Source organism: Scylla paramamosain, chromosome 10 (assembly GCF_035594125.1).
Source record: "Scylla paramamosain isolate STU-SP2022 chromosome 10, ASM3559412v1, whole genome shotgun sequence".
NCBI classification, from domain to species: domain Eukaryota; kingdom Metazoa; phylum Arthropoda; class Malacostraca; order Decapoda; family Portunidae; genus Scylla; species Scylla paramamosain.
In genome coordinates, this window is record NC_087160.1 from 22,282,936 (window position 1) to 22,310,835 (window position 27,900).

Consider the following 27,900-nt stretch of genomic DNA (forward strand, 5'->3'; position numbering starts at 1 on the left):
GTTGTCAAAGTGCAGGTGGCCACGTGAGTCTGGTAGTCGAGCGGCATCCACGTAGCAGACGAAAGAAGGCCTGTCTGTCTGTCTGTCGCTGCTGGCTGTCAAGGTGTCCGGATTTACCTGTTTGTTACGGGACTGTCTAACATTGCCTGCGTGCCCGGGGTGAGTGGCAGGGTGACTTGAGGGATGCTTAGGGTGGGAAGCATATGCAGGGTGTCTGTCGCGGTCTATACCATAAGGGAGGGGATGGAGTGAAGGCTGTACGTGTTTGTTATGACACAGTCCTGCTTAACCCTTTGGAATGCTAATGATGCTGACACCTGTGATACTGTGACTGTTTAGTTTTATTGGACTAGGGTTATGCTAAAGTTACTGTCGATGTTTACCCACCTGGTCGGCTACCCTGTTAATCTGGCTAGTGTACAAGTCGAGGTAAATTGCCTGTGAAATACTGGAGTAGCTCAAGTCTCCAGGTACGCCAGTCCAGTGGAAGTAATGTTTGGGACTAAGTTATTTACAGTATGCAAAACCAATGGTACAAGCATGGTGTGTTGATGTTATCGTGTGACTGGTTCTTCACTCCATTTGCTGTTTGTGGTGTTCTGTTTTATTGTAGACTTGTACTCTAGACCATTTTTTTTTTTTTTAAGTGGGCAATTGAGGTTGTGAGTGTGGTGCCTGTTTAGCTCTAATGGACTAGAGTTTTTACATGGTTCTTATCTGGTTGGGCTCTCAAGAGGGAACCCCAGCACAGCTAGCATGCCAGCCCTAAAGAGAATTACCAAGGAATGTATAGCAATAAAAAAAGGGCTGGAAAGTGTGCTATAAGCCCAGAACAAATGTCAAGGGTACATCAGGCAGATTAGCAGCAGAAATCAGATAGGTAGTCAATCCCTTCTTAAAGCTATCTAGAGAATCTGCTTCTGCCACATTGATGGGAACTGAGTTCCAGACTTTCACCACTCTGGCTTAAAAAGAATCTATGCCTGGTATCACATTGACTGTAAGGGACAAGGATTTTGTAATGATGCCTTCTCGTGCCAATAGTAGGAGCCAAAGTAAATAAATCAGTAGGAGAAATTAGGGAGAGATCATGAAAATCTTCCAACACTTAATAAGGTCAGCCTGTAACAGTCTTCCCTTCACTGAAAATAAGTCCAGATAGATAAGACGCTGAATATATGACATATTCTTGAGACCTTGAATCCTATTTGTCCAATGTTGTACTGATTCTAGCAGCTTTAGGTCAGTGACATAACCAGCATTCCAGACAGTAGATTCAAACTTCAGAAATGGGCATATGTGGGTAGTAAGGTGAGTGACCATAAATTCAGGGGAGTGGCATAGTGTGAACTTTAACAAATTGTTGGTTAAACCAGCTACTTTGGAAGCAGTAAAGTGGATGTGATCATGATACCTTAAGGTTGAGTCATCTGTGATACCAAGGTCAACAACACTGGGACTTATGCAAAGTGGTTTGCCATTAATTTGGTAAGAGTGTGGACCCAAATCAAAGGTAACATGAAGGGAGACACCAAAAATAATAATTTTTGTCATGTCAGCATTAACCCTTAGATCCCAAGATTCTGCAACTGTTATAAGAGTGTTAACATCTCTTTGGACAGCTGATATATCAAACAGAGCAAAGGACAGATTTAAAGGTTTAATTAACAGATCAGCTGAGTGGAGGTGCTGTCATTTGTCATGTAATTCTTTATGCTTTTTATAAGTTAGGTCACAGTTAATATAGATTCCATGATATTCAGGACTATTTCTCAGTTCCCTATAGACACTTAGTAATTGTTTGCAAAGATCATCATCTGTCATAGTGATTCTGTATAGACTGTTTGCTCTCTTGTTACAGTATAGTTTACTCAGAGCTGAGTTGGAATTCAGAAGAGAATGAATGACATCCTCAGTCTTGGTGAAAAGCAATGTCATTAGTATCTTTGACAGCTCTTCTGAATATTAAGGAATCCTTCCTCTTCCTCCTCTCTTCCAATTTATCTATCTCTTCATGGATAGTAATGTGGAGGTCATCCCCAGAAGGCACAGAAGCAGGACATTAGGAGGTCGGTGTGCAGACTGAGTGAACAGCTGGTCCACCCTTTCTGTGAGTTTGGCAACTACATTACGTGAGGACTTGACCATTATAGTAAGCTGGGATATAGCAGTGTCACTTGATCCACTACCTCCCCTAGTAGGTCTGTTCTTTACTTATAATCTGAACTGGAAACTTCTCATCTCATCTCTAGCTAAAACAGCTTATATGAAGTTAGTCGTTCTGAGACGTCTCCGCCAGTTTTTCTCACCCCACCAGCTGCTAACTCTGTACAAGGGCCTTATCCGTTCCATGTATGGAGTATGCTTCACACGTCTGGGGAGGTTCCACTCATACTGCTCTTCTAGACAGGGTGGAATCAAAAGCTTTTCGTCTCATCAACTACTCTCCTCTAACTGACTGTCTTCAGCCTCTCTCTCACTGCCGCAATGTTGCATATCTAGCTGTCTTCTACTGCTATTTTCATGCTAACTGCTCTTCTGACCTTGCTAACTGCATGCCTCCCCTCCTTCCACGGCCTCGCTGCACAAGACTTTCTTCTTTCTCTCACCCCTATTCTGTCCACCTCTCTAATGCAAGAGTTAACCAGTATTCTCAATCATTCATCCCTTTCTTTGGTAAACTCTGGAACTCCCTGCCTGCTTCTGTATTTCCACCTTCCTATGAATTCCTTCAAGAGGGAGGTTTCAAGACACTTATTCATCAATTTTTGACCACTGCTTTGACCCTTTTATGGGACTGGCATTTCAGTGGGCATATTTTTTTATTAGATTTTTGTTGCCCTTGGCCAGTGTCCTTCCTACATAAAAAAAAAAAAAAAAGAGTGACCCCTACATTGAGTGCAAACAAATTCACTGCCTTCACCACCTGCCTCACGGATGGCATCATTAACCCTCTCTGACAGCCCCAAAAATAGTGAACTTGGGTGAAACCATATATGGCATTTATTACAACCAATACCATCCATACCAACTTGTAACTCACAGGTGCTGCAAGAAGTACTAACAGATACAACTATAGAGAGAGAGACAAGTCAGGGGAAAGAGCTGAAAGAGAATGAGAAGGGTCTGGCGTGCCATGATGAGCAGGGTTCCCTCGGGACTGTCTCTCAACCAGTTTCTTTGCTTTAGGAATAGTCCTGGAACTGCTTGGAGTGCCTGATGACCTGGCAGTTGTTGCACCAGAAGCTGCATTTGGTTTTGTCTTCATAGTGCATGTAAATATAAATTGTAAAGAGAAGAATAGAGACACAAGTGGGGAGCTTAACACAGAATGTTCTCACATGGGTTGCATTAAAGGCACTATTGTGGTTGTGACAGTGTGCTGCCTGACTTGGAATACTAATGATACACCTGTGATACTGCAACTGTTTACTTTTACTGGAGTTCAGTTATACTAAAGGAACTGCAGAGGTTTGGATGCTTCTTCACTCCATGTGCTGCTTGTGGTGTTTTCTTAAGTTTTATTGCAACCTTATAGTCTTAACCATTTTTATTTTTCAAATGTGAGTATGCAAGCAGTTGATGTAAAAGTGTATACCTGTCTGGCCCAGATAGAGTGACTAGTTTGTGCTGGTGTCATTTGGGTTTTCCTGGTACCATATCACTATCCACCTGTTTTCTTGTATACATCTTAAGTATTTTGAGGATTTGGATTGTTAAACTGGATTAAAAAAATCATAAACCAGTGTATCATGGAATTTTGAATGTTTTAAGGGGAATGCACTGAATTAACTCCCTTGGTTAGGCAGTTAGTAATGTTAGGTTTGGTTTAATTTGAAAATATTCTAAACCATCTGGTGGTCAGGAGAGTGTTGTTAGTTTGGAGACTTTCCAAATACATATTATCATGTGCCAGATAGCTAAAGTTATACAGTGACATACTTGTCACACAATGTATTTGACTTCCGACCAGTGCACTGTCTGATCAAAAAAATGTTCATTTTTTTTTATTTTGCTTACGATGGCTAACTTGTCACACGACCATCTCATCACTTGGGTGAGTACAAAATTAATAATCTTTTTGTGACTTTACTGGTGCATTTGCTAATGCTAAACACTTTTCTATGCATTGTAGGTAAAAGACATTATTTATATGCATTTTACTGCTGTTTTAAATGACAGCATTTTTTGATAATTGTTTAGTTTTTTTTAAATAAAGTCTTGCTGTCTCACCATTTTTTTGCTTCTGATACCAATTTTAGAATGGATTATGGTCGTAAGCCAAGTACCTACTACACCAATGTATAGAGCTGTGGTAGAGCATGTTGCATGGTAACAATGATGGGCTAGGGTTAAGAGGATGCCATTGCACTAGCCAAAGCAGTTGCTGTGAGTGGGAATTAAACTCATGCTCTTTCAGGTCCAAGTCTAACACCTCACTGTGGAGCTACCCGTCTCTGGAGGTGGTTAGGTGACTTTGCATGGCAGTTATGAAATATGTGAAGAAACATAAGAAAAGCACCACAAGTTGCAACTTAAATTAAAGGTCATGCCTACTATTTCTTCCAGCTTTAGATCATATTTTTTGTAGGTTTTGATGTTTAACATTTAATTGTTGATGGGATGTGCACTGAAAATCTGTTTCATTTTATGCCACTGACAGGACATGGCACTGGTGGGTGACTAGGACAGGAGTGAAGTGGTACCCCCCACTCCATGTCCTGCACAGAGATCTTTGGCTTTGTGCTGAATGAGGCACTGTGTCACGTCAGCCGCCGTCCTACCAAACACAACCCTGCCATGTTCTCTCACCTCTCAGATGCTCTGCAGGCAGCTGCTGATATGGTGTGTTAACGTAATGTTCCATGTGTGTGTGGGGTCTTACCTAATTGTATTTTTACAGGATTGAGTCAAGCTTATAGTGTGTGTGTGTGTGTGTGTGTGTGTATGTGTGTGTGTGTGTGTGTGTGTGTGTGTGTGTGTGTGTGTGTGTGTGTGTGTGTGTTTGTGTATTTACCTAGTTGTATTTACCTAGTTGTGCTTTATGGGAAAAGAGCTATGCTTGTGCTGTCCCATCTCCATATCTTTTAATATCCAACTTAGCCTTGAATCCATGTATACTTTCTGCATTTACTGTCTCCTCATCCAGACTGTTCCATACATTAATACTTCTATATGGGAAACTATACTTTTTGACATCTCTTCTACAAGCACTCCTCTTCAGCCTCTTTCCATGTCCTCTAGTGTCCTGTGTATCCCAGACCATTAAGTTGCTCCGGTCCACCTCCTCTACTCCCTCATATGCTTTATATATCGCAATCAAGTCTCCCCTTTCTCTCCTCTTTTCCAATGTTGGTAGATGTATCCTTGCCAGTCTCTCTTTATATGACAAGTCCCTGATACTTGGTACCATCTTCATAGCTGCTCTCTGAACTCTCTCCAACTTCCTTATATCCTTTTTCTTGTATGGTGACCACACTACTGCTGCATATTCTAGTCTAGGTCTTATCAGCGACACATTCATCTTCCTGACCATCTCTTCATCCATATATGCAAAAGCCTGCCTTATTCTTCTCAACAAGTTATAGGTTTCTCCTGTAATTTTGCTAATGCAGGTTCCCAGTCACTGTAACACTGAGATCCTTTTCCTCTTCTGCTCCACTCAACCTTACACCATTCAACACATAATTTTCTTTTACTCTTCTTGTACTTTTTCCAAATTCTATTACTTTACACTTCTTTAAATTAAATTTCATTTCCCATCTATAACTCCACTCTGATATCTTGTTCAGGTCTTCTTGTAACGTTCCACAGTCCTCAGCACTCTCAACTTTCTTCAGCAACTTTGCATCATCCGCAAAAAGGCTCATGTAGCTGTTCACACTCCGTCATATCATTTATATAAACTGCAAACATGATTGGTGCAAGTACTGAGCCTTGGGGTACTCCACTTATGACTTCCCTCCATGATGATTTTTTTTTTTATCTTTCACCACCGTTCTCATTTCTCTGTTTGTCAAGAAATTTTTCATCCATCTCAGCAGGCCCCCCTTTAGCCCACCATTATGCTTCAACTTCCACAACAATTTCCTATGTGGCACTTTATCAAAGGCCTTCTTCAGGTCTAAATAAACACAGTCTGCCCATCCATCTCTTTCTTGCATTATATCCACCACTCTAGAATAAAAACTCAGTAAGTTTGTAACACATGAACTCCTTCTCCTAAATTCAAATTGTTGCTTTATTATCATTTCATTTCCTTCTAGGTACTGCATCCATTTATCCTTCACAAATCTTTCACACATTTTGCACACCACACTTGTTAGAGACAGGTCTATAGTTTAAGGGCTCCTCTTTACTACCACCTTTGTAGATTGGCACTATGTTGGCTTTCTTCCATTCAATTGGGACTCTACTTTCAATTAGGGAGTGTGTGTGTGTGTGTGTGTGTGTGTGTGTGTGTTGAGGATGCATTTTGTGTAGAAATGCATAATATTTCAAGAAAATCTTTGTTATTGGCATTAAAATCAGGTGTACTTTTGTGCCAATGAATTATACACTATGTTCAGTTAGCCTGTAGTATTGCTTTTACCATAATTAGGCAACTTTTTTATCTATACACTTCAGTCACTTCCTTCAGCCATTCTTAGATCATTACCTCAAGGCCTGAACATTAAAAAGAAAGGAGGAGGTTGATAAGATGAAGGGAGGTGGAGGAAGAAGAAAAGATGGAGACAACTATGTGAAAGTGATGATTGGAGTAGAGGATGATAAGTGAGGGAAGAAGAATAGGTCTTGTATGTGTGTGTGTGTGTGTGTGTGTGTGTGTGTGTGTGTGTGTGTGTGTGTGTGTGTTTTCCTTTTGTGTTGAAGTACTGAAGGTTCACAAAAAATTTAATACTATATGTATATGGGACATTAAAAGGGTCAATGATAAATCAGTTCTAGATAAACAATGAATGATGCCTTCCTACATGTAAATACTTCTTGTGGCAGGTGGCGCCACCATGTCCCCGAGTGGAGGATCTTCGTTACCACTGGACACAGCTCTCCATTGTGTGCCAGCGGTGCCAGCATGCAGAGGGCCAAAAGCCGGCTGTTGAGGAAACTCATATCCCTCGACATCTGCTCCAGATGCTCAGGGTATTGTTGACTTGCCTATCTTCACCATCAGTCATATCTGTATGGTTATATTTTCTGTCATGACTTATTATTTACAGAGGTATACAGATTGCATGGGAATGATATCCAAACAAAGTGGTCTTCCAGTAATTTTTGTGACTGATGCAACCACTCCATTGTAATTTTGAAAGGCAGTGTCATTCCCTTGTACCTGATGGCAAGCTATCATATGATCTCTGGGTTTGCAGTAGGACTTTATGAATATGCTTTTATTGGTGTCAACCCTCTTTTTCATTCCATTGTGGTATGCTGGCTGAAAGAAAACCATTCTGGACATTTGCACCATAGGTTATCTTTTGAGTAGCAGTGTCCTGATTTTCAAGTTTTCTTTTGCTGTCACATTTGATACTGCTGAGGTTTGTGTTCCAGGAATCTGATTTATTTGAATTGATCTCAGGGTGTATCCAGAAATGCATGACTTGGGAAACTCATGGTCTATATGTGTATTATGGCAGCAATGAAGATAAAGCCATGTGATTGGAGAATATACATTTAAAACAGCATTGTGATTGACTGGTTAATTCTCATATTATCCTGTGAATTAATTAAATCTGTGAAAGTTAGGCCTGTAAAAATGAAGATACTACCATGTAGGATTTATGATCATGACATAAACACTTTCCACATAGGCACTAGTGGCAGAGGAACGGGAGCAGGGTGTGGTGGGTCCTCTAAGCCCCTGCATGGAGTATTTGGTTCAAGAGAAGGTGTTGGCAATGCTAGCTTCCCATGCCAAGGCTGACTGCCCACTGGGAATACGACAGCATGCCTATGTCTTTCTGGTGGGAGTGCTCAACCACCTCCATCATTCCCACCTCCACCATGCACCCATACACAAGCCTCTCCAGGTGAGTTGTCAATTATGCTTATATATAGCAGGGTGCATGATCTTCGTTATTTTCCATGGCAGGTACAGACATGGGGAAGATAGCGATCAAGAAGTCAGTTTGTTTTCTCATTAAGAAGAAAGTCTGAGGTACAATACACTACAAAAATTTCATTCCAGTCTTTATTACTTTATTCATGCAACTGATAACAAATAAATCATATACCTATGTTTTCTTGTTATGGAGGTTTAAAAGTTTTCCATGAATGTTTGCAGGCAATGGTTCAGACCAGCTGTGAGATGAGAGCCTCGCCATATGAAGCAGAAGAGATGGAGTTCTTGTCTATATTGTGTGAAAAGATTCGCCAAGACAGCAGCATTATCTTGCTTTACATACAGGTAAAGGTGGCAATAATTAAGGAAAGATTAGCTTGCATTTGTGTACTTCTCTTGTGTGAATTAAGATTTATGGAAGTCCAGAGATTAATGAGAAACTATAGATATATTATTATATATTTTTAATCCATGTTTTTAATCTATTATTATTCATACTGTTTTAATTGTTCAAAACAGTTTATCAAATGCACTTTTTCATTTTGGTAAAGCCATGTGCCATGACTGGTGGACAGACAGGCAGCTTCCCTTCAGAGGACAGTCTTCCCCCAACCCCAACCCATGAGGGAACCACAACCAGAGTTATCACCACTGCTGCCACTGCCAGCAGTGATGTCAGTGCCTCCTCTTCAGAGGCCGGAGAACAGAAACCTCAACCAAAGTTTCCACTCATTGATGCTCTTCTCAACCTGTGCCACAGTGCAGTAAGTCACACAAATGATTTACATAAGGCAGCTGATGAAGATGATCATTCATTGGCATGAATTAAAAATTTTTCCTTCGTCTTAAAACTAAATGAGTTGTAGAAGGTTTTATTGTTTGTTCTAAGAATCAAACTGTGATGGGATGGCATGATCTGTTGGGAAGCCTAGTGTATGAATCTTGACTTAAAATGTTCTTTTCTTCCTCTCATTTATAACTTGGATGTTGACTTACTGGATATGAAAAAGTCCTTTTAGTTGTCATTATATTGTATGCTTTTAAGTGTCAAGATTTTCAGTCCTTGAATATGAACTCTTAAGTATACTCCATACCAGTATTATTAATGGTTTATTGTTAAGTGTATTAGTATGATCTGGTCTTCCTTTGCAGGTTTTTACTACTTACAAGTCATTTTAGCTTCATTAGTTTTGCCAAAAACCTTTCTGAACAGGTGCATGACAGTGTTCTGTGGTGTTGCACTATGTGCTTAAAGGTCACTGGGGCATTGCTTTTTTTTGATGAGGGCAAAGCTAATATCCCCAGCTACCAGTTGCTTTTTTTGATGAGGGCAAAGCTAATATCCCCAGCTACCAGTGATCATTGCTTTGAGGACTGATGTCACACTTTACCCTCTCAGCTATTCAGAGAGTGGGAAGCTTGTTTCCCTTATGCACCAGCAGGACACATGCATGCCTTGTTCTTATTGATGCATTAAATAGGTACCTAGAAAGCCCTCTGACTTATGGCAACCTACAACCTATAACAGTGACCAACAAATGAATTGGCACACTCATGAAATTTCAAGTAGGACTTTGTGTTTATCTGGGAGCTTTGTCCTGGCTAATCCATCCTTATTGGGATATCAGCCTGTTATACAGCTATCCTCTTGTCAGGTAGTCAATTGCTGTTCTGTGGAATCCTATCATGATTCCTTAGGAACAGACATCAAATATAGACAGACAGATATAGGCATATGTTTAAAAATGTCTTGCGGTGCCACAGGCTCATAGTGGTGTCATTGGATCATAGAAGACTAAGTGAGGTGAACTGCAATAACAGAGGGTGAATGCTGTCTATAGGACAGCAAAATTTCAGGGACAGCCCATGAATGTCTAGTGAGCCTAGCCAGTGTCCGGGAAGCTTGGAGCAGCACTACCATTGCACGACACACACTCCTCCCCCATTATCTTGTTACCAGGCTGGTCACTTCATCTGATGCCATACCTGCAATTACAGAACCTGCTCTCATAGAAGATGTTTCTTTGTCTAACTCCACCAGGTAGGCTGTCTTATAATATAGTTGAATTCCTTGATTTTATAGCTGAATTATACAATGCATGTAATTAAATACAATACACCCCCTTCAAAAAATGTCACGAAACATATTGTGTCCTGCTTTATAAGGTTATGAAAAATTAAATTAATCAGACATACCACAGAGAGTTTGCTTCATATGGGAAGAAAGTTGTTTGGTTGTTTTGTGGGTGTAGCTGCTTTTTTCCAGGTGACTTGTGTACTAACTTCATGCTCCTAACTATATTTTACCCTCCTAAACTGAACCACCTGCAGTGAGATAAATGCAAAGGTTATTACATTACAGGAGTGAATCTCAGGAGAACAGTGACAATGAAGAAGAGGAGGAAGTTGGTGAGTTCCCAGGAAAGAAAGAAATAGTCACATTCCTGCATTGGCTCACCTTCTGTGACAAGGTAAGGGCTTTCTATCCCTCTTCACTCAAGACTGTTCCCATGTACATTAACACACTTAACCATGTTTGCTGAAGAGAATATTTTCTAGTGCTCTGTAGAAATATTTGAAGATAAAACATGGAGTAATGTATGCATCTGAAATCCACACATTGTATAACTTGAGTTGAATACCTCCATAGCCAGTTGGTCCCATCCATGAGGTAAAGTATCTTCTTGGGGTAATATGGCAATTATTAATAAGAGATATTTTTTCCCACTGTCATGCATGTGCAGGAAAGATCAAATTATATGTGAAAAAACTTCTGCAGATGGTGAGTGTGAGTGATGGATTTGTTGGGTCCAGCATCTGTACTACTGTGAGGGAGGCCTTCCTGGATGGACCATTGAGGAGTGGTCTTTCCAGCCTGGATGAAGACACTCGCTCCCTGCATCTGGCCCTGGCTGCCAAGATTGTTATCTCCGTGTCAGCTCCGATGCTGGTTAATGGTGGGTTTTGGCATACATTTTTTCCATGCTGTTCAGTTCATGGTGATTTGCTTAAAGAGTGATATGTCAGATATTTTTAGGATGCCTGATTATGTAAGTGATTGGTTGTTCATCATGATTCTTTGCAAACTTTCAGCAATCATTGGGTGGCTGACAGAAGATGATCTGGAGGGGACAGAGGGAAGTATAAGGAACCTTTTGTTGCAGCAGTGTCGGCAGCCTCCACATCACCTTCAGATACAGGCACTTAGACTGCTTCAAGTGAGTGCTCCTTTGCCCTTCAATAAGTTGAGCATTCGCTTATGTTTAGTTCATGTAAGGATAACCACCATTCAGCCGGATATTGATGAATCTAGATAAACAATAGATGCATTGAAATGGTTCCTCTTTAGAACACTATTTGACTATGCAATACTTACACTCAAAATTGGCCTGACAAGATATGTTGAATGACACTTTATGTGTATGAACAAAATTGATGGGCTGGAAAAGCTGTGGTTAGCAAGGGGTGGCTTTGCTCTTTGTCATCACATTTGTAACAAGGTCAGTTTTCTGAATTTTATAAAGTAGATTGTGGATTTTGTGACAAAAATTCTGAATGATGGTGAAAAATAATTTAATTGGGATACTTGGTTAAAAAGAATAGTAGTGTACATTAACAATATTGTGTATTTGTTCCATGAAAGGTAATGCTTGAGAAACCGGGCAGCTTAGCTGTCCAGGCCTTGGTTCTGAACTACATGTGTGGCCGAAACTACCATGACTCCTCTGCTGCTGAGCACCAGCAGAGTTCTTGGTCGGATGAGGAAGATGAGCGGTACAAGCATAGAGAAGGTGAGCTGCTGATTGTACAGAAGAATATTTCTACTGGGACTGTCATCCCTGTAGTGGTGTACCTTTTTCTTTTTTGTTGATATAATGGCAATGTTTCAAGCCTAATTTATATTTTAAGGACCTCATGGTTAAATTCAAGATTCATGTTATTTATTTGTGTAGTTACGTTGCTTATTTTTAAGAATTTTACATGTCAACACATAACATGTGTATGTATCTTTACCTCTTCTATTTGCCTTTGCCTTATGTTCTGCCTACACTGTTTCATCTCTAATTATTCTTTTTATGTGATAAAGAATGTTCTGTGGACACATACATTACACTGTAGTTAACAAAAGTTTATTCAAAAGTTTGTGGAGAAAATCTTATAAAACTGTTAATGTGAATGATTGAAGGCTGTCAAATGGAAGCATTGGTTATTTGTGCCCAATCAACTTAAGTAATGTCTGAGTGGACCATTTACTCTTTTGTGGAATTTCTCTCTTGCAATATATAACTAATCAGCTAATTATTATTGAAACTTCTGTAAATGAAATTTAAGTATTACAATGCTTTGTTTGTTATGATTTAAATAATTTGAATAATCTTTTATTTGTTTGTGCAGGTGAAAGATCTCCTGATTCTTTGCCCATCAGTAGGACTCTTGCTCCAGCAAACATCAGTAAGATTGTGAAGAGGTCAGTGTTTTCTTTGGACTTGGGAATAACACTTGACACATCTGACTGAATGGGTTATTTTTTTATTTTTTTCTTTCTTTATTTATTTTTTTATAGATGAATTGGTCTCTTAGGTTGTAGAGACTGGTATATAAATAGATAAATAGGTAGTATTGGTGAAAGAGGTTACTTTACCTTTAGAAGAACCACAACGGAGGATAGATAGAGTGTAGTTATTCATACGTATGGTAGAGTTAATCACCTGTTTATTCCCTTGTGTTATCTACCAGTGTTGATGTGCTTGTATGCCTGAACCAAAAGTCTTTATTTTAGCAGTGGTTCTCAAGGGGGCATGGACACTTTCCCAGGGGGGAGGTGTGAGCACAGGACGTGATGGGAAAAAATAATCATGGAAAATCACGGACTTATTGGCTATCAGTACAAAGGAGATGTAGCAAGGGCTATCTATTTATCTCTCTATCAGTCTATCTGATTCTATTTATCTATCTATGGTGGTATAATTGGGGAGGGGGTTGAGTGGGTGGTGCAGAGAGGAGGGGCCCCCCAACTGCATGGAAACAGCTTTGTGGGGGCCCAGCTTGCCAAAGATTGAGAATCCCTGTAATAAAGTACATCATAATGAAATTTTCTGCAGCATCGATTTCTTTAAGGGATACAATGTTCGTTTGTTTTCATGCCAATACCCAGTCTTTATTACTGATGGGTAGAACAAGTATTTCACTATATGAAGTATGTTTTCTGGTGCAGATTCTTGACACTAGTGCCTGAGGAACTGAGATCCACCACCAAGGATGACTTTGAGAGCTACATGGCTGATGCACAAAGGCAGTACAGAGATGTCTGCAGGGTAGGTGTCCACAGATCTAACATGTTTTGTGAATTATTGTATTTGTTTACATCTTTACCTTTAGTTTTATTTTTTGATCCTCTGGAGTAATTGATTCATGTTATAAATCATAAGACTGCTGAAATATTTTATGCTTTTGTGTTTCATTTAATTAATGAGTTAGAGCTTGAATATGTGAATTAGATCCCTTCAAATGATCTACTGCCTTGTGAGTGATGCAGCTATGAGAGGACAATGAGATAAATACTTTACTACATAGTGTCGGTACAGCACTACTTAGGGCATAAATTTCTCTATCTCAGTCATGTGCACCATTTGGATGGCCAAGGGAGGCAGTCACCCCAGAGTGTCCTTCTGACTCTTCCTCTACGGCATCTCGTGAGTCGCGGCCTGAAGCAGAGACCAACACCTTCTATGAAGGTCCTTTCCTTAATATGCTTATGGACTTCCTTGATCACCTGCCAGAACAGGTATATATCCTCATGGGTCAATGGAATTTCTTGTGTAATATTTGCAAAACCTCAAAGAATGCTTAATTCTCTTGAGGAATTTTTCCAAGGATATGGAAACTGGTACTTAGTGAGATACTTCCTGGTGCAGCTGCAAAATACTCCTGGGGGAGGAAAGTATAAGATGTAAAGGTGAAGATGGGGGCATATGCTTTAGTTGTGCCTGGCCTTGGTGCTGAACTGTTTTATTAGAACCAGTGTACGTGAAGAAAACATGATAGCTGTCTTGCATGATAAGGTCTGATGCTGAGCCATTTTTCTCATCCAGGACTATGACATCAACTTGCAAATAACATCACTGGTGGCCACTTTAGCACTGTTGCCACACCCACACCTTCATGAGTACCTGCTCAACCCCACTCTCACTTTGAATGGTGGAGTGCGCACACCTTACACTGTGCTGGGTCAGGTGGTGGCCCGCATCCATCAGCCAATTGTGGAACGAGAGGACTACGTGGATCACCTGCGGGTCACCAGGTACCAGCTCCTTGGTACCATGGAGGACTTTGATTTTGAGTGAGTATTGGCACAGGCATGCATTAGAGGGGAAAAGAGAGCAAAGGATGTGTATATGATATAAACACTTTATATCCGTACTATGCACTTCTGTATTGACTAAATGCTTTGTTACCTTTTAGTATAGCAGTTTTCACACAAATACTTTTCAGTCATAATTCTTCTTGATTTTCATGATTATTAGAGTTTTTTTTTGCATATATATATATCAAACCCCGTTATAGTGAATTTCACATTTATTAGCTTACTGACTATCTATCTGATTTATCGAACAAAGGTTGATAAATGAGGCAAAACGTTCGGTTGGCAGCAGTGGCAGTGGGTGAGTGAGAGAGGGTAGGAAGGAGGGAGGGAGGGAGAGTGAGTGGTGGTGGTGATGGTGACCACACACTGCACCCACACACACTCAGTCACACTGCCTCTGCTTCAGTCTCCCAGCGCAGTTGAAGTGGAAGGTTGTGCTCGTATGGATGTATGTATATGTATGTATGTATGTATGCATAGTATGTATGTAATGTTATTTACTTGTTTGTTTGCAGTGTATTCTTGTTTACTTGAGCACAATAAAAACATTTTTCCGTAAGATTTGTTATACTAAAATAAAGTAAATGCCAAATAATTTATATTCAGTGCATGAGTTACCAAAATTTATATTATTTGAGGTTCATTTTTGTATAGTGAATTTCCCCTTCATATACCAAATGAAGTTTGATGTGGGAGAGGGGAATACGACTTGTTTTTTTTTTTATTTTCACCTTTATCGTCAGTGGTTTCCCTCTAATTAGATCAATATACTGAGGGCTTACTGTATATATATATATATATATATATATATATATATATATATATATATATATATATATATATATATATATATATATATATATATATATATATATATATATATATATATATATATATCTGTGTGTGTGTGTGTGTGTGTGTGTGTGTGTGTGTGTGTGTGTGTGTGTGTGTGTGTGTGTGTGTGTGTGTGCGCGCGCACGTGCGTGCGTGCGTGCGTGCGTGCGTGCGTGCGTGTGTGTATTGAAATATTCAGTTATAGTTGTGTGGTGCAATTTTTTGGGAACTACTATTCCTAGAACTTTTCCAGATCCTTCTAGTTATTCCCTTTCTTCATGTTTGTTGTTGTCTATCTTTGCCGGTCATTAAAGAAAAGTTAAAATAATCTATTCACTGTGGATTACACTAAGTTACTAATGTACTACTTTATCCATCTTTTTCCAGGAGAGATGTGGATGACCGCAAATTTGAGGCATTAATTGTTATTGAAGAATTTGCGAAAGAGCTTGCGTCCATTGCATATGCCAAGTACAGTATAGAGAGTGGTATGTGGTGAACTTGTCAAACTGAAAGGTTACTTGAATTTTTTTGTGTGATGGTCTTGCCAATTTCCTCAGATGTTATTTATTTGAATTTTTCTCCAAACATTTATATTTTTATAATGTTGGATAAGGTTTCTTCTTAGTTTAATTGGGTTAATTTACTTCCAGGGTTGTCTGCCTTCTTTTCTTTGTGCAAGAACCTCATAATTTTATCTTGGTGGTATTCTAGAATGTTGCCAGTGTCCCCTGCAAAACTCAGCAGATCCTAAGCACAATTGTTCTTGAGAAAATATGCAGCCCAGAGTATGAAAACAGTCCATAGGTTCCAAAGTTAAGGAGAAGATAATGAGCTGAAATAATAACAAGGAGGCTAGGAACATATTAAATACATTGAAAGCCAAAGAGGTTTGAAAAGAAATCATGATTCTTCTCTCTCTCTCTCTCTCTCTCTCTCTCTCTCTCTCTCTCTCTCTCTCTCTCTCTCTCTCTCTCTCTCTCTCTCTCTCTCTCTCTCTCTCTCTCTCTCTCTCTCTCTCTCTCTCTCTCTCTCTCTCTCTCTCTCTCTCTCTCTCTCATTTACTGCAGCTGATAGAAAAATTTATTTTACTGTGTTCTTAAGTGTCTGGTCAGTGAATGCAAAGCACATAGCGATATCCTTACTGTAGATGATGAGGCAGTGTGTGCTGCAGTTCCCACCTGACCACAAGTCATGTCCGAAGTATGCTTTATGATTAATCAGTCACATGCTTGTATCACAGAGTTAAAAATATATTGAGCTTATGTATCACATTAATCTGACATTTTTTACAGTAATACTTCTACAGTAAAATCCCTCTTATCCGGCATCAACGGGACCGCCGACATGCCGGATACTTGAATATTGCCGGATATTTGAATAGAAGTGAAATTATATCCACAATCACCACCCTACACTCACGCATCTTACCATAACAAAGATCAGCTGATCTAATCAGCAGCTGATCTGATCAGCTGCTTAAGTATAAATACAACACGCTTCCTCTTTTCTACAACTTTAGGCATGATGAAGGCGTCAGGCAATAAACAGTGCACACGCGGGACTGAGTCACTGAGTAAACACAGTGCACTGGGCCGCGGGTGGCGCGAAGCAGTGCGCTCTGGTGGCGAGGGGACAAAGTATGCCTCGTGTGGGAATTTTAATCGATTTTATGAGTACACATTGATTTTTTATTGATTTTAAGGCTCGGGGAAAAATGTGCCGGATACTCGAATGCCGGATAAGAGGGATTTTACTGTATATGTAAATCATATACACTGCATGCCATCTTTTGCACTGTGTCTGTTTATTTTATTCAAGTTGTCTATAGAAATATGTGAAGTGTTGATAGAAATGATTAAGAGTGGAGGTGAGGTTAGCTTCCTTTAGTATTATAACTTGAGGATATAGAACACAACTTGATCATATAGAGCACATCTCCCCCAGAAAAATTTATTGACTTAGTCATATTTTGAAGTACTTATTTATTTATCTATATTTTCATAGAGATCTGATCATATTAATAACCAAAAATTTTGGTTGAGCTATCTCATGCATCTTACTGTACCTATTACAAATGTAAAGAAAAGTTGTGATTTGACTGCACATATCTATGTTACAACAGGAAGTAGAAGCTGGTGGTATATATATATATATATATATATATATATATATATATATATATATATATATATATATATATATATATATATATATATATATATATATATATATATATATATATATATATATATATATATATATATATATATATATATATATATATATTTGAATCTCTTGTTTGATTTGTTTCTCAGATTTCACTGGTTTCTTTTCAGCTTTGTCTTTTGTATTGACTTTATGGGTATTCTGAGACATTTAGTGTCTTGAAAATTTTTATGGTTATGTGCAAGCTTGAATTTCTAACACTGGTCTATTTGCATTTTAAATGGAGACCAGTTTGTGTTAGTATCATTCCTGTTGGATCAGTTTACACTTAGAAAACAAATGAGCCTTGATTTGCAGAACATGCTGCACAACCTTTTTTTTTTTTATTTTCTTTTTAGTTTAACAAAGTGCAAAAATGATTCTTTTTATTCATTATATACTTAATCATTTGTGAACTCATTTGTGCTGCATGAAGCAAAATTTGTTCACTTATTACTATGTTCATTGAACATTTGCTCCTCATAGGAAAAAAACATTACTCTGTCTCTTGAGGTTCTGGAGTGGTTTCTCAAAGATGGCTGAAGTTCATTGGGAGACAGAACACCACCAGCATTGCTAGGCTGGTGGCTGGTGAATGCCTGACTCGGAGAACTTGTGGTGAGGCTGAGTGCTGCTTGATGCGCTTTGCTATCTGCCACTGACTGTATAAATGCATGAAAAACTATAATTTTTAATATATTCAAGAATATTATCTATATCCTTTAGGTATAGTATTTATATGAATATCATGAAATTATATTATATAATATCTGAAAACCTGTACCATTACTGTGGTAGTTGCAAACTTTGGCAGTGGTTGAGTAAGCAGTAACAATGATCCACTCCCAAGCATATAATTCTTGACACCATCATTTAGCTCTACACTTTAGACTATTTTGCTTTTGGTTTTCATTTCAAATTCTTTCATACAGCTGTCTCCTTGTACCTTATGTTGGCTTGTAATTACACAAAATAATTTCAATATGTCATCCATCTTAGAAGATGATAATTTAGAATTTCTTTAGATTTTTTCAGGATATTTTATTGTGAAACTGTAATTTTCACTAACACTAACTTTGAGTTTCCAGCAAATGCACTGCACAACCATTGAGTTATTTGTCATAGGAAGAAAAAGAATTTATCAAGGCTGTCTATGAGCAATAGTGGAAAATACTGCAGCATCTGTGATATGGTAATGAGGTACATAAATTACTTATATATATTAAAGAATTTGGATTTTCACTCAGTCCCCAGAACTCAAATCGTTGTTAATGGTTGAGGAGGCTGTACTCAAGTGATCCACATACAGAAGTGGAGGACAAAGCTACGCATTCAAGTCTTGCCAGTGACAGTGATTGTTAAATGACTGAAAATCTTGTGTGTGTTGGTTCAGTTGTAATTAATCATGTGGGGCATTAGAAAGTTGGTACTGACCCTCAAGAAGAGGCACTCTGTGACCTGACTCAAAGCAGAACCAGAAAACTATCAAAATGAAAATAAAGACAAAGTACAGATTTCAGATTTGTGGATATTGATTGGCATTTGATAAAATGATAGAAAATCATAGGAGAATGAAGAAAATGGTGTGGAGAGTTGAATGCTTGTCATAATATGGAAACAAAAACTTTTTGCTCCAAATTTGCCATTTTGCACTTTGCTGTTTAACACAGTATTTGGTTTAGCAGATCTGAACTAATTTCGTACATAATTATTTGGTCAGGGAAAGTCTAAGTGTCTATGGAACATGTAGATAAAAACATTATGTGATGAAGTAGTGTGTACCTCTAGCATTTTAATTTTTATAAAAATTAATAGAAATTAGTGAAAAGTAATATATTTTTAAAAATATTTTGATAGTATACTCACTAGTATTTGTAAATCAGATGGACTCATTTTCAGAATTTTAATATGGTCATACCTGGCAAAGGGTGATGGAAGGCAGTATTGTGCTTTTGTGTTTCATTCATTATCATTGTGAGTGAAATCATAAGTTGTAGTAGGAGAGGAAGTCCATTTGGAAGGTGAAATAATAGTGTGAAAGAGGTGCTGGTAAAGGAACACAGACTGAATGACCAAGGAGGGAGTGGGTGGACAGGGAGATGTGGAAGCTGTTTTGTTGGGGCCATACCCATGGGAGCGCTGGAAGGAGTGAGGTGTCAGAGACTGATATATAGGAGCACTGATAGATGCAGCACACTTTTCTGTTGATAATCTCCAGGCTGACTGAACCTTTCATAAAAAGTCTGCACTATTGATTTATGACAAGTTGAGGATGGCAAATAACTAAGGTGTACAGCAAAACAGTGGAGGGCTTCAGACCAGCTGAGTGTAACATTTTACATTAAGCTTGTTAGGTAAATATGGTTTCATGAAACTTCTTTTAAGTTTGTTATATGTATTTAAGATTTATAAAGACTTCAATATTTATACTATTTTTCTAGGAATACATACTTGCATCATAAGTTAATGATGATTTCACTTGTTCATGTAACAAGTAATAAGAAATTGAAAGTTTTAGTACTTGACCTTCACTCATGAATCAAGTAGCCTCACAAGCCAGCTGAATTTGTTTTGTAGTTTTTGTATGTTGTAAGATTAATCAAAATAATTGTATAAAATATATACATATCTTGTATGTATCTTAAAATTGTGTGCCATGTACTATAAGAAGTCAGTTTTGTTTTAGTTTTTACACTCTTCAAATTAAATATTGTTTACTATTCATATAAATAGCATAAGTCCATATTAATTTCTGTATGACACAAAGTGTGTTCAGTGTCTGATTCTATTCCTTAGAGACCAATGTTTGGCAGAGTGGTGATACAGGCACCAAGTGATTTATGTAGACTTACACCATGAACCAGTTGTTGTCAGGCAGTCAGTGTGTGTGTGGTTGTGTAACATGTGCTATTGACATTTTCATTTTGTGAATCATCATGGAATACTTTAGGTTTACTGCATCAAATTTTCTGTTAAGCTTGGTGATAATCAAGCTGAAGCAATGTGTTTGGCTTGACAAGCTTTTGGCAACGATACTATGAAGCTTACAGAATTTGAGGAATGGTTTCTTTGGTTTAAGTTTGATCAAACACTGGTGATTGTTAGCACAAGTGGCTTGATGTTTAGAAGTCATGCATCTGGCAGTTGCATCATGACAATTCTTGGGCATATTCTATGCACCTGATCCAGGATTTCTTGGCTAGGCATGCAGTTCCTTAGATCATCAGACTCTCAACTCTCAGACTTGGCCCCATGTTATTTCTGGCTGTTCCTCAAGCCCTAGATGGTGCTCAAAGGATCCTGATTTGAGAAGTAAGAGAACAGCACAAAGAACAGTGATATATTTGGTAGTCATTGAAAAAAACAGGACTTCTAGAAATATTTCCTGTAATAAAAAAAAAAAAAAACTGATGGGATAAATGAGAGGCATCACAAAGGAATTTGTAGTTTCTGGACTCCAAAAGTGCAGCTATGCTTCACCTGGCCTTCAGATGGGTACTTTTAATCAGAAAGTTGAATATTTTTTGAGGTGGTAATTGATTTGGTTTGATGGTTACTACTGTAAGTAATTGGTGAAGGGTGATTTTTTTTTTTTTTTGAGAGAAAAGCCAGAGTATTAAGATTTTATGCTTTGTTTTTATAATTGGTAATGGTACTAGATAAATTACCTAATACTTAAGTTACACTGATTTGTTGCAGTATAAAAACATCTTGCACTGTTTTCTTGCTCTTTCTTGAATGTGGCAGCTAATTCTATCTGTAATAAAAATATAAAGTAAGTCTTGAAAAGAACAATTTGAAAAGAATTAAGCTTTAAAAAACATTACTGAATGTAACTTTCTGAAGTACTGTGACTTAGAGAATATAACTTTCCATATTTTTTTTATATTTCTGTTAAGTGTATGAGTTATATGTGAGAGTTATCGCAATAACGATATCGAATTATCAGTTATCCAATTATTATTTTTCCCGTGTTATTGATTCATCAGTGTTGCCGATACTTTTGGTTCCAGACTAGTGATAATCAATAATTTTAGTTTTTGGAACATGAGCATGTTAAATTTTAATTTTTAAAAAACAAATGTAGTTATTTTACTGAAAACAGTACTGTTCTTTAGTGCAGAGACAGGGTAAACACTGAATTTGAATTTTTTCAAAGATTTTTCTAAGGTTTCTGAAATAAAAATAAAGATTTGGATTTATCAATTTTTTATTTTTTATTGATGCTGTATATCAATATTGTTATCACTAGTATTGGAATTTTGGATTTATCAATTTATTGGTTATTAGTTATCAGGCAATACATTTATTGCTGGTTATCAATTATTGCTCATCACTGATAAAGTTATTGTTACTGATTCATTGGTTATAGTGATAATAATTTTTTTTTCATGCTTGGCTGAGATATATATATATATATATATATATATATATATATATATATATATATATATATATATATATATATATATATATATATATATAATGTACTTGATATCTACCCCAAAGACTTGAAGCAAATAAATGAAAGATATGCATACAACTACCATTCACTAAACTTTTTATTTATATTTTTCTTTATAAATAAATTAGTGTGGTTATCCTACAAGTATGAAGCCCCTAGCATTACACCTGACTTGTAAAGCATCATTAGCTTATCTTTACACAAGAATCTGTATTATTCCTATAATATATAATATACACATTTAATAAAATTACAATATTGTAAAAGTACAAATATCACATTATGAAGTATTTTTGTGTCAACACTGGCTTCAGGTTTTTGCAGTACTACATAGTAAAGACTAGGCAGGAAAGCAGCTGAGGAAACTAAATACACTTTACTCATGCAAGATAAGCCCAGTTTACTGTGCTGTGGCAATGTCTGTCAAGGAGTCTTGCACAGTGCTATTGTAAACACGTTACCATTTCCCTGTTCTGTTCATATAATGATGGACTAGTTATATAAGTATGCTAATCTTTGAGACAATAAAGAATACTGTGATAAAAATAATTACTGTGAATGCACTGGGAACTTGTCACCAACACAAACCACTTTTTACCTTATAACTGCTACCTTCCTGATGAACTTTAGTAAGGCAACAATAACTAGAGTACACAGAAAAGTGAACAATACATGCACATATTCAAATGGATATGTCATGTCACTAGTGAAATCCTCAGTGAAATCAAATCTTGTACATCACAGAAGACATTCCTTTTGTACATGATATACATATATATATATTTGCTCAAAATATGGAATGAGTGATGCTGACAACCTTTCAAGTTAACTATTGAGAAGATGGTTCATATATGGCAATATGACAGGATTTGCTTCATAGAACTCCAGTCATACTAATTATTTTCTTGTCAGAGCCACACCAAGGCCCACCAAAGCCCCCAGACCTAGGATTGCTCCTCCTGCTATGGCTGCTCCCTTCAAAGCATCTGAAAAAAAAAAAAAAAAATAAATAAATAAATAAATAAAAATATAAAAAATAAAATAAAATAAAATAAAAAATAAAATAAATAAAAATAAATAAATATAAATAAATAAATAATAATAAATAAATGAATATATTTACATTACTGATAAAATCATGCAAGTACTGCATGCTTTAAGTCTTAAATCTGACTGATAGTTAATTTCACTTATTGCACTAGTGGCTTGCCTTCAGGCTAGAATAATGATCTAAACATTCTACTAGAAGCCATCCCTCACACTGTTCATGCACATGTGTATCTGTACTACATCTTAATGCAACTTACAAACCACCATCATCTATGATGATTCTTGGAAAGGGTGACCATGACATGACCATGCACTGACCAAGTACTATGCACAAATGGTGAAAAATTAGATCTGTAAAAGTAATCTTCCAGATTTATTATGATCTTTTTTGCATTTTCAAATAAAATGCACCCTCAATCTTTATAGGTTCAACAAGCCAAGCTCATGCATGAAGATAACTATGATTACCTTTTTCCATCTTCTTTTTAATACATTTTTCGAGTTGGAGGACCTGTCTGTTGCTGGGCTCAACGCGCAGTAGCCCCTGGGCATATTTCAAAGCAACTTCATATTCCTGAAAGATAAATGTATATTATAGAAAACAAATATTCTTGTCTACAGGGATAATCCTACCGTAGTGCTGAGTGTATGGCAAGGCCAGTAGTATGACAGTGAGGACAGCCATGCAGACCAGGCTTGTATGGTGCTGGACTTAAAAACAAGTATGGTAAGAATTAGCATGTTTCCTACTTTTTATATAAGTAATGAAGCTTTAAATGGGGATTTAAAGAGTTGGAAAGTTTTGGATACTACTGCATGCAAATGATTTGGAACTGATTGTAGATAGTTTGGATGACTGTGAGGGAGAGATTGAGAAAGTGGTGAGATGGCATGTAAACAAAAGGCCTAGGAAGAGACAGGAAGGAACATTTGGCCAGGTGTAGGAGGCAAGAGGTATGAGTGGCACTTGTAAGCCCTCTATGTGGTGCTTGCTAGTACAGAAAGTACAGTAATGTTCCTGATTTTACATACATTTATGTATTAAAAAAAAAAAAAAAAAAAAAAAAAAAAACTCAAACTTTACCAACATTAGCAAGTAACAAGATTATGCTTTTTACTGATGCTGTATAGGCTAACCAGATAACTTGACAAACCTGATTAGTGCATTTTACATGAAGCAATGATGAAAGAGCTGTTAGTGTAACCACATTACAATATGGGCAGGAGGAGTACATATCTGTAGAGATCATCTGAAGAGTTCACCTTGAGTCTGGCATTTCCTATTGCTAAGTAGTATATGAAGTCCCGATTTCCACCTTCATCGGGACGTTTGTACAACTCTTCAAGTAGTACGATGCCTCGCTGGATGTCTGCTGGGTACCTGGAAATTTGCATATTCATTTGTCAATCCCATGAATATATGTGTTATGTGCCTAATTAATGCCTGGCTGAGAGGAAGTAGCCAAGGTATGGTGACATGCCTTATCTCACTGTATGAATGAAAATACAGTAAAGAGTTAGTCCCCTTAGTCTCCTTTAGTTACCTTTTACAGCAGTAGTACTCTTGCAATACTGCTGTGGAGAATGTACAGCCAAGCACCACACATCTTATCACATGGGAATGTATATATATATATATATATATATATATATATATATATATATATATATATATATATATATATATATATATATATATATATATATATATATATATATATATATATATATATATATATATACTGTACCTGTAGTCTGTCACTCACATACTTCAATTAATATTCTGAACTACAATGCCAATATGTATCAGTAATGCATCATACACTTGGTGGTTCTTATGCACAACCTTGGATACTCACTTGCTACGAACAAGGAAGCAGGCGTATTCAAACTGCGTTTTGCTGGATACCTCTCCTTTACACATTTCTTCATTGTAATGTTTTTCAAATACCTGTAAATAATCCATCATGATAAGAGATTGCATTAAGAACAGCAAATGTCATAAAAATGCAGCTCACTCACAGTTCAACTTAATTCAGTGATATAATGCTACACTTAGATTGTAGCTAGTACATTGAGTCTACCCACAAAGCTGTACATCCATCATTGTCCTGACAAATGTGTTTGTTAGAGCATTGGTCCATTTAAATTATGGAAAAAAAAGATGGACTGCATAAGCACATTTGGCAGGCTGCTTCATCCCCTGTGGCATCAATGGTACAGGACATTTTGATGATTCTTTTGCACATTTCATTTCCTATTTTGTTTTACAATATACAGTGGTACCTCGACTTATAAGTGCCCCAACTTATGAGTTTTTCAGTATATGAGCTATCACTGGAACAATTTCTTGCTTTGAGTTGCGAGCCAAAATCTGAGATACTGGTAAACTTCAGCTATGCTGCCACTAGTTGGCACAGCGAGCACCACATCACCTGCCCAGCATTTCTCGTCTTCCTCATTCACTTCACATGTTTTTATATTTTTATAAATGTATTTTCTTAAAGTAAACCCTCGATATAACAAACACATATGGGGAGAGAGAGAGAGAGAGAGAGAGAGAGAGAGAGAGAGAGAGAGAGAGAGAGAGAGAGAGAGAGAGAGAGAGAGAGAGAGAGAGAGAGAGAGAGAGAGAGAGAGAGAGAGAGAGAGAGAGAGAGAGAGAGAGAGAGAGAGAGAAGAGAGAGAGAGAGAGAGAGAGAGATATGAATTGTGGCTGTTTAGTGACCCTGACAATAACTGGTGATTCAACTCTCTCTCTCTCTCTCTCTCTCTCTCTCTCTCTCTCTCTCTCTCTCTCTCTCTCTCTCTCTCTCTCTCAGATAAATTAACACACACACACACACACAGAGAGAGAGAGAGAGAGAGAGAGAGAGAGAGAGTTGTGGCCTTGACGATGGCCAATAATGCAACGCTCTCTCCTACCCTCTCAGATAAGCTAACAGAGAGAGAGAGAGAGAGAGAGAGAGAGAATGTCATTGGTTATTGTCAAGGTCACTCACTGGCTGTTACACATCCACAATTCACCTCCCAAACATGCAGTTGACTGTGTGTCAGCCAACTCTCCCACATTTTAAGACTTAGGCTGTTTGTAAAATAAAGCAAGCATATAATTTTGATATATGCTGTAATTTGCAAAGTTTCATAAAATAAAATGAGTGTTCGATAGCCTTAAAGGGGTTGTTATACCAGAAATTTGGTAAACAGATCTTTATATTACCAGGTTACTGTTTAAAAACATGTAACAAAAAAAAATAGGTGTTTTTTGGGGGGCTGGAGTGGATTAATGGCATTTTAATTAATTTCAATGGGGAAAATTTATTTGACATGTGAACAAATTGAGTTACAAGCTGTCACAGAATGAATTAAACTCGTAAGTTGAGGTACCACTGTATTTTTTTTTTTTTTTTTGTAGGAAGGACACTGGCCAAGGGCAACTAAAATCCAATAAAAAAATATGTCCACTGAAATGCCAGTCCCATAAAAGGGTCAAAGCAGTGGTCAAAAATTGATGAATAAGTGTCTTGAAACCTCCCTCTTGAAGGAATTCAAGTCATAGGAAGGTGGAAATACAGAAGCAGGCAGGCAGTATGTCATTAATGTTCCTAATTCTTGCAGACCTACACTGTCACCTACAATTTTATGACTAATATTAAAGGAACATCAGCATTTCCAACTGACAACTTGATTTGGTTTAGATTAATTCCATTGCTAATCCCTTCATTGTAAATCATAAAAAAAAAAAAAAAAAATTCCCCAGGAATAAATAGATTGTCTGGAAATTAGTAGGCAAGGTTATTTCCATAATACCCCACAAAAGTGTGATGATATGTCGAACAACACATTGCACTCGCTTGCTATGTATTGGGTTCTTCCCTCTCAAGTCTGCTGGCAGTCTCCTCACAAATTTAGACAACCAAGAGATAATTTAAGCGAATGACTTAAGACGGAGGGTGAGGAGCTAAATATAAAGGAACTGAGTGCAGCAGGAAATCAGACTACCGAGGAGGCCTATAGTGACGTGTGACACGGATAACAAAGAACAATAATATGTAACCAAGGAGACAGCCACACCAGCCAGGCAGGGTTGTGCAATATTCACATATAATACATAAATAGGAAAGCTAGGATAGAGAAACCACTTCCTGACTGATAATACGCGATGTGCAGGCCATGAACTGTTATACTGAATGTAATTAATGCGTCACACAAGGATGAATCATCACAATGCATAGCTCTCGTCACCTCAAATACGAGTAGTCTAGTTATTTCACTATTACTTGAGTTCTCCTGTGCTTCACTTGTACCAGAGAACATCACTGATATGAGATAGTTGGGTGTGTAATTAAGTAATACCTTTAAATCCTCAGGAGCGCAGGTCTCGCTGAGCAGGTCTGCCACCTCCATGTTGTTTGTTTGGTCGCTAACTCTCCAGTGTTGGCCAGCAGCCGCCAGCTGCCGCCGCCGCTAGTCTTGCAGTAGACACATTCGCCAACGTTTCCACAGTTTCCAACAGGCTCTAGTGCAGTGTTTGTTAGGTGCTAGCTGAAATAAGTTTAAGGATTTACTGGGAGATGTTGCATTATAACGGCAGACTCACTGTTCCTCGCAAGGGATATAAAAGTGCCGAAGGGATATTCTGTGATAAGTGTACTTTTCTTTGATAAACTTGAATGTTATTTTCTACTGTGTCAATTAATTTCAGTCAATTAATTTCGGTTAATTTCAGGTAACGAAGAACACTAAATTTGTACGAGCATTCTAGACTTTCGTAGGAAGTTTGCATCACCAAACATTGGCACGAGCATTGGCACGAGTGCCATATCTGACGTGACTCTTGAGATGGTGATACCGCGCTGATGCGGGAAGCTGCTACGTCTCCGTACATTAGTCGGGGGTGATGGAGTGCCTAGATCT

At 37.7% G+C, this 27,900-nt stretch overlaps 2 protein-coding genes across 7 annotated transcripts; one reads left to right on the plus strand and one right to left on the minus strand.

Moving 5' to 3' along the window:
• LOC135104367 (FHF complex subunit HOOK interacting protein 2A-like) lies at positions 1-22,482 on the plus strand. 6 transcript variants are annotated; one of them, XM_064011718.1, is made up of 17 exons: positions 24-159; positions 2,023-2,152; positions 4,664-4,845; positions 6,997-7,143; positions 7,812-8,030; positions 8,285-8,407; positions 8,614-8,826; positions 9,904-10,103; positions 10,425-10,533; positions 10,842-11,019; positions 11,156-11,280; positions 11,706-11,853; positions 12,458-12,530; positions 13,278-13,377; positions 13,680-13,847; positions 14,155-14,402; positions 15,648-22,482. In XM_064011718.1, exons 3-17 carry the CDS (start codon positions 4,717-4,719, stop codon positions 15,757-15,759), a joined length of 2,292 nt encoding a protein of 763 aa, XP_063867788.1. In that variant the 5' UTR covers positions 24-159; positions 2,023-2,152; positions 4,664-4,716; the 3' UTR covers positions 15,760-22,482. The 6 variants fall into 6 exon arrangements, with proteins under 6 accessions (XP_063867785.1, XP_063867788.1, XP_063867786.1 ...); XM_064011716.1 differs by lacking the exon at positions 2,023-2,152 and adding an exon at positions 4,421-4,546 and having other exon boundaries at positions 45-159; XM_064011717.1 differs by lacking the exon at positions 2,023-2,152 and adding an exon at positions 4,421-4,471 and having other exon boundaries at positions 45-159.
• LOC135104369 (mitochondrial fission 1 protein-like) lies at positions 22,017-27,708 on the minus strand. Its single transcript, XM_064011726.1, has 5 exons — positions 27,340-27,708; positions 24,843-24,934; positions 24,247-24,364; positions 23,452-23,557; positions 22,017-22,919 (listed from the first exon to the last, which is right to left on the minus strand). The coding sequence occupies exons 1-5, from the start codon at positions 27,388-27,390 to the stop codon at positions 22,831-22,833; spliced, it is 456 nt and encodes a 151-aa protein (XP_063867796.1). The 5' UTR covers positions 27,391-27,708; the 3' UTR covers positions 22,017-22,830.
• Positions 27,709-27,900: the final 192 nt, after the last annotated feature.

Coding starts and splice junctions, on each gene's coding strand:
- LOC135104367 (XM_064011715.1), top strand. CDS start 4,717: ATGTCCTGCACAGAGATCTTTGGCTTTGTGCTGAATGAGGCACTGTGT. Junction 10,104..10,424: donor TCTTTGTCTAACTCCACCAG/GTAGGCTGTCTT, acceptor ATTACATTACAG/GAGTGAATCTCAGGAGAACA. Junction 11,020..11,155: donor AGCTCCGATGCTGGTTAATG/GTGGGTTTTGGC, acceptor GCAAACTTTCAG/CAATCATTGGGTGGCTGACA.
- LOC135104369 (XM_064011726.1), bottom strand. CDS start 27,390: ATGGAGGTGGCAGACCTGCTCAGCGAGACCTGCGCTCCTGAGGATTTA. Junction 24,935..27,339: donor GCGCTCCTGAGGATTTAAAG/GTATTACTTAAT, acceptor GATTATTTACAG/GTATTTGAAAAACATTACAA. Junction 24,365..24,842: donor TGCTTCCTTGTTCGTAGCAA/GTGAGTATCCAA, acceptor GCAAATTTCCAG/GTACCCAGCAGACATCCAGC.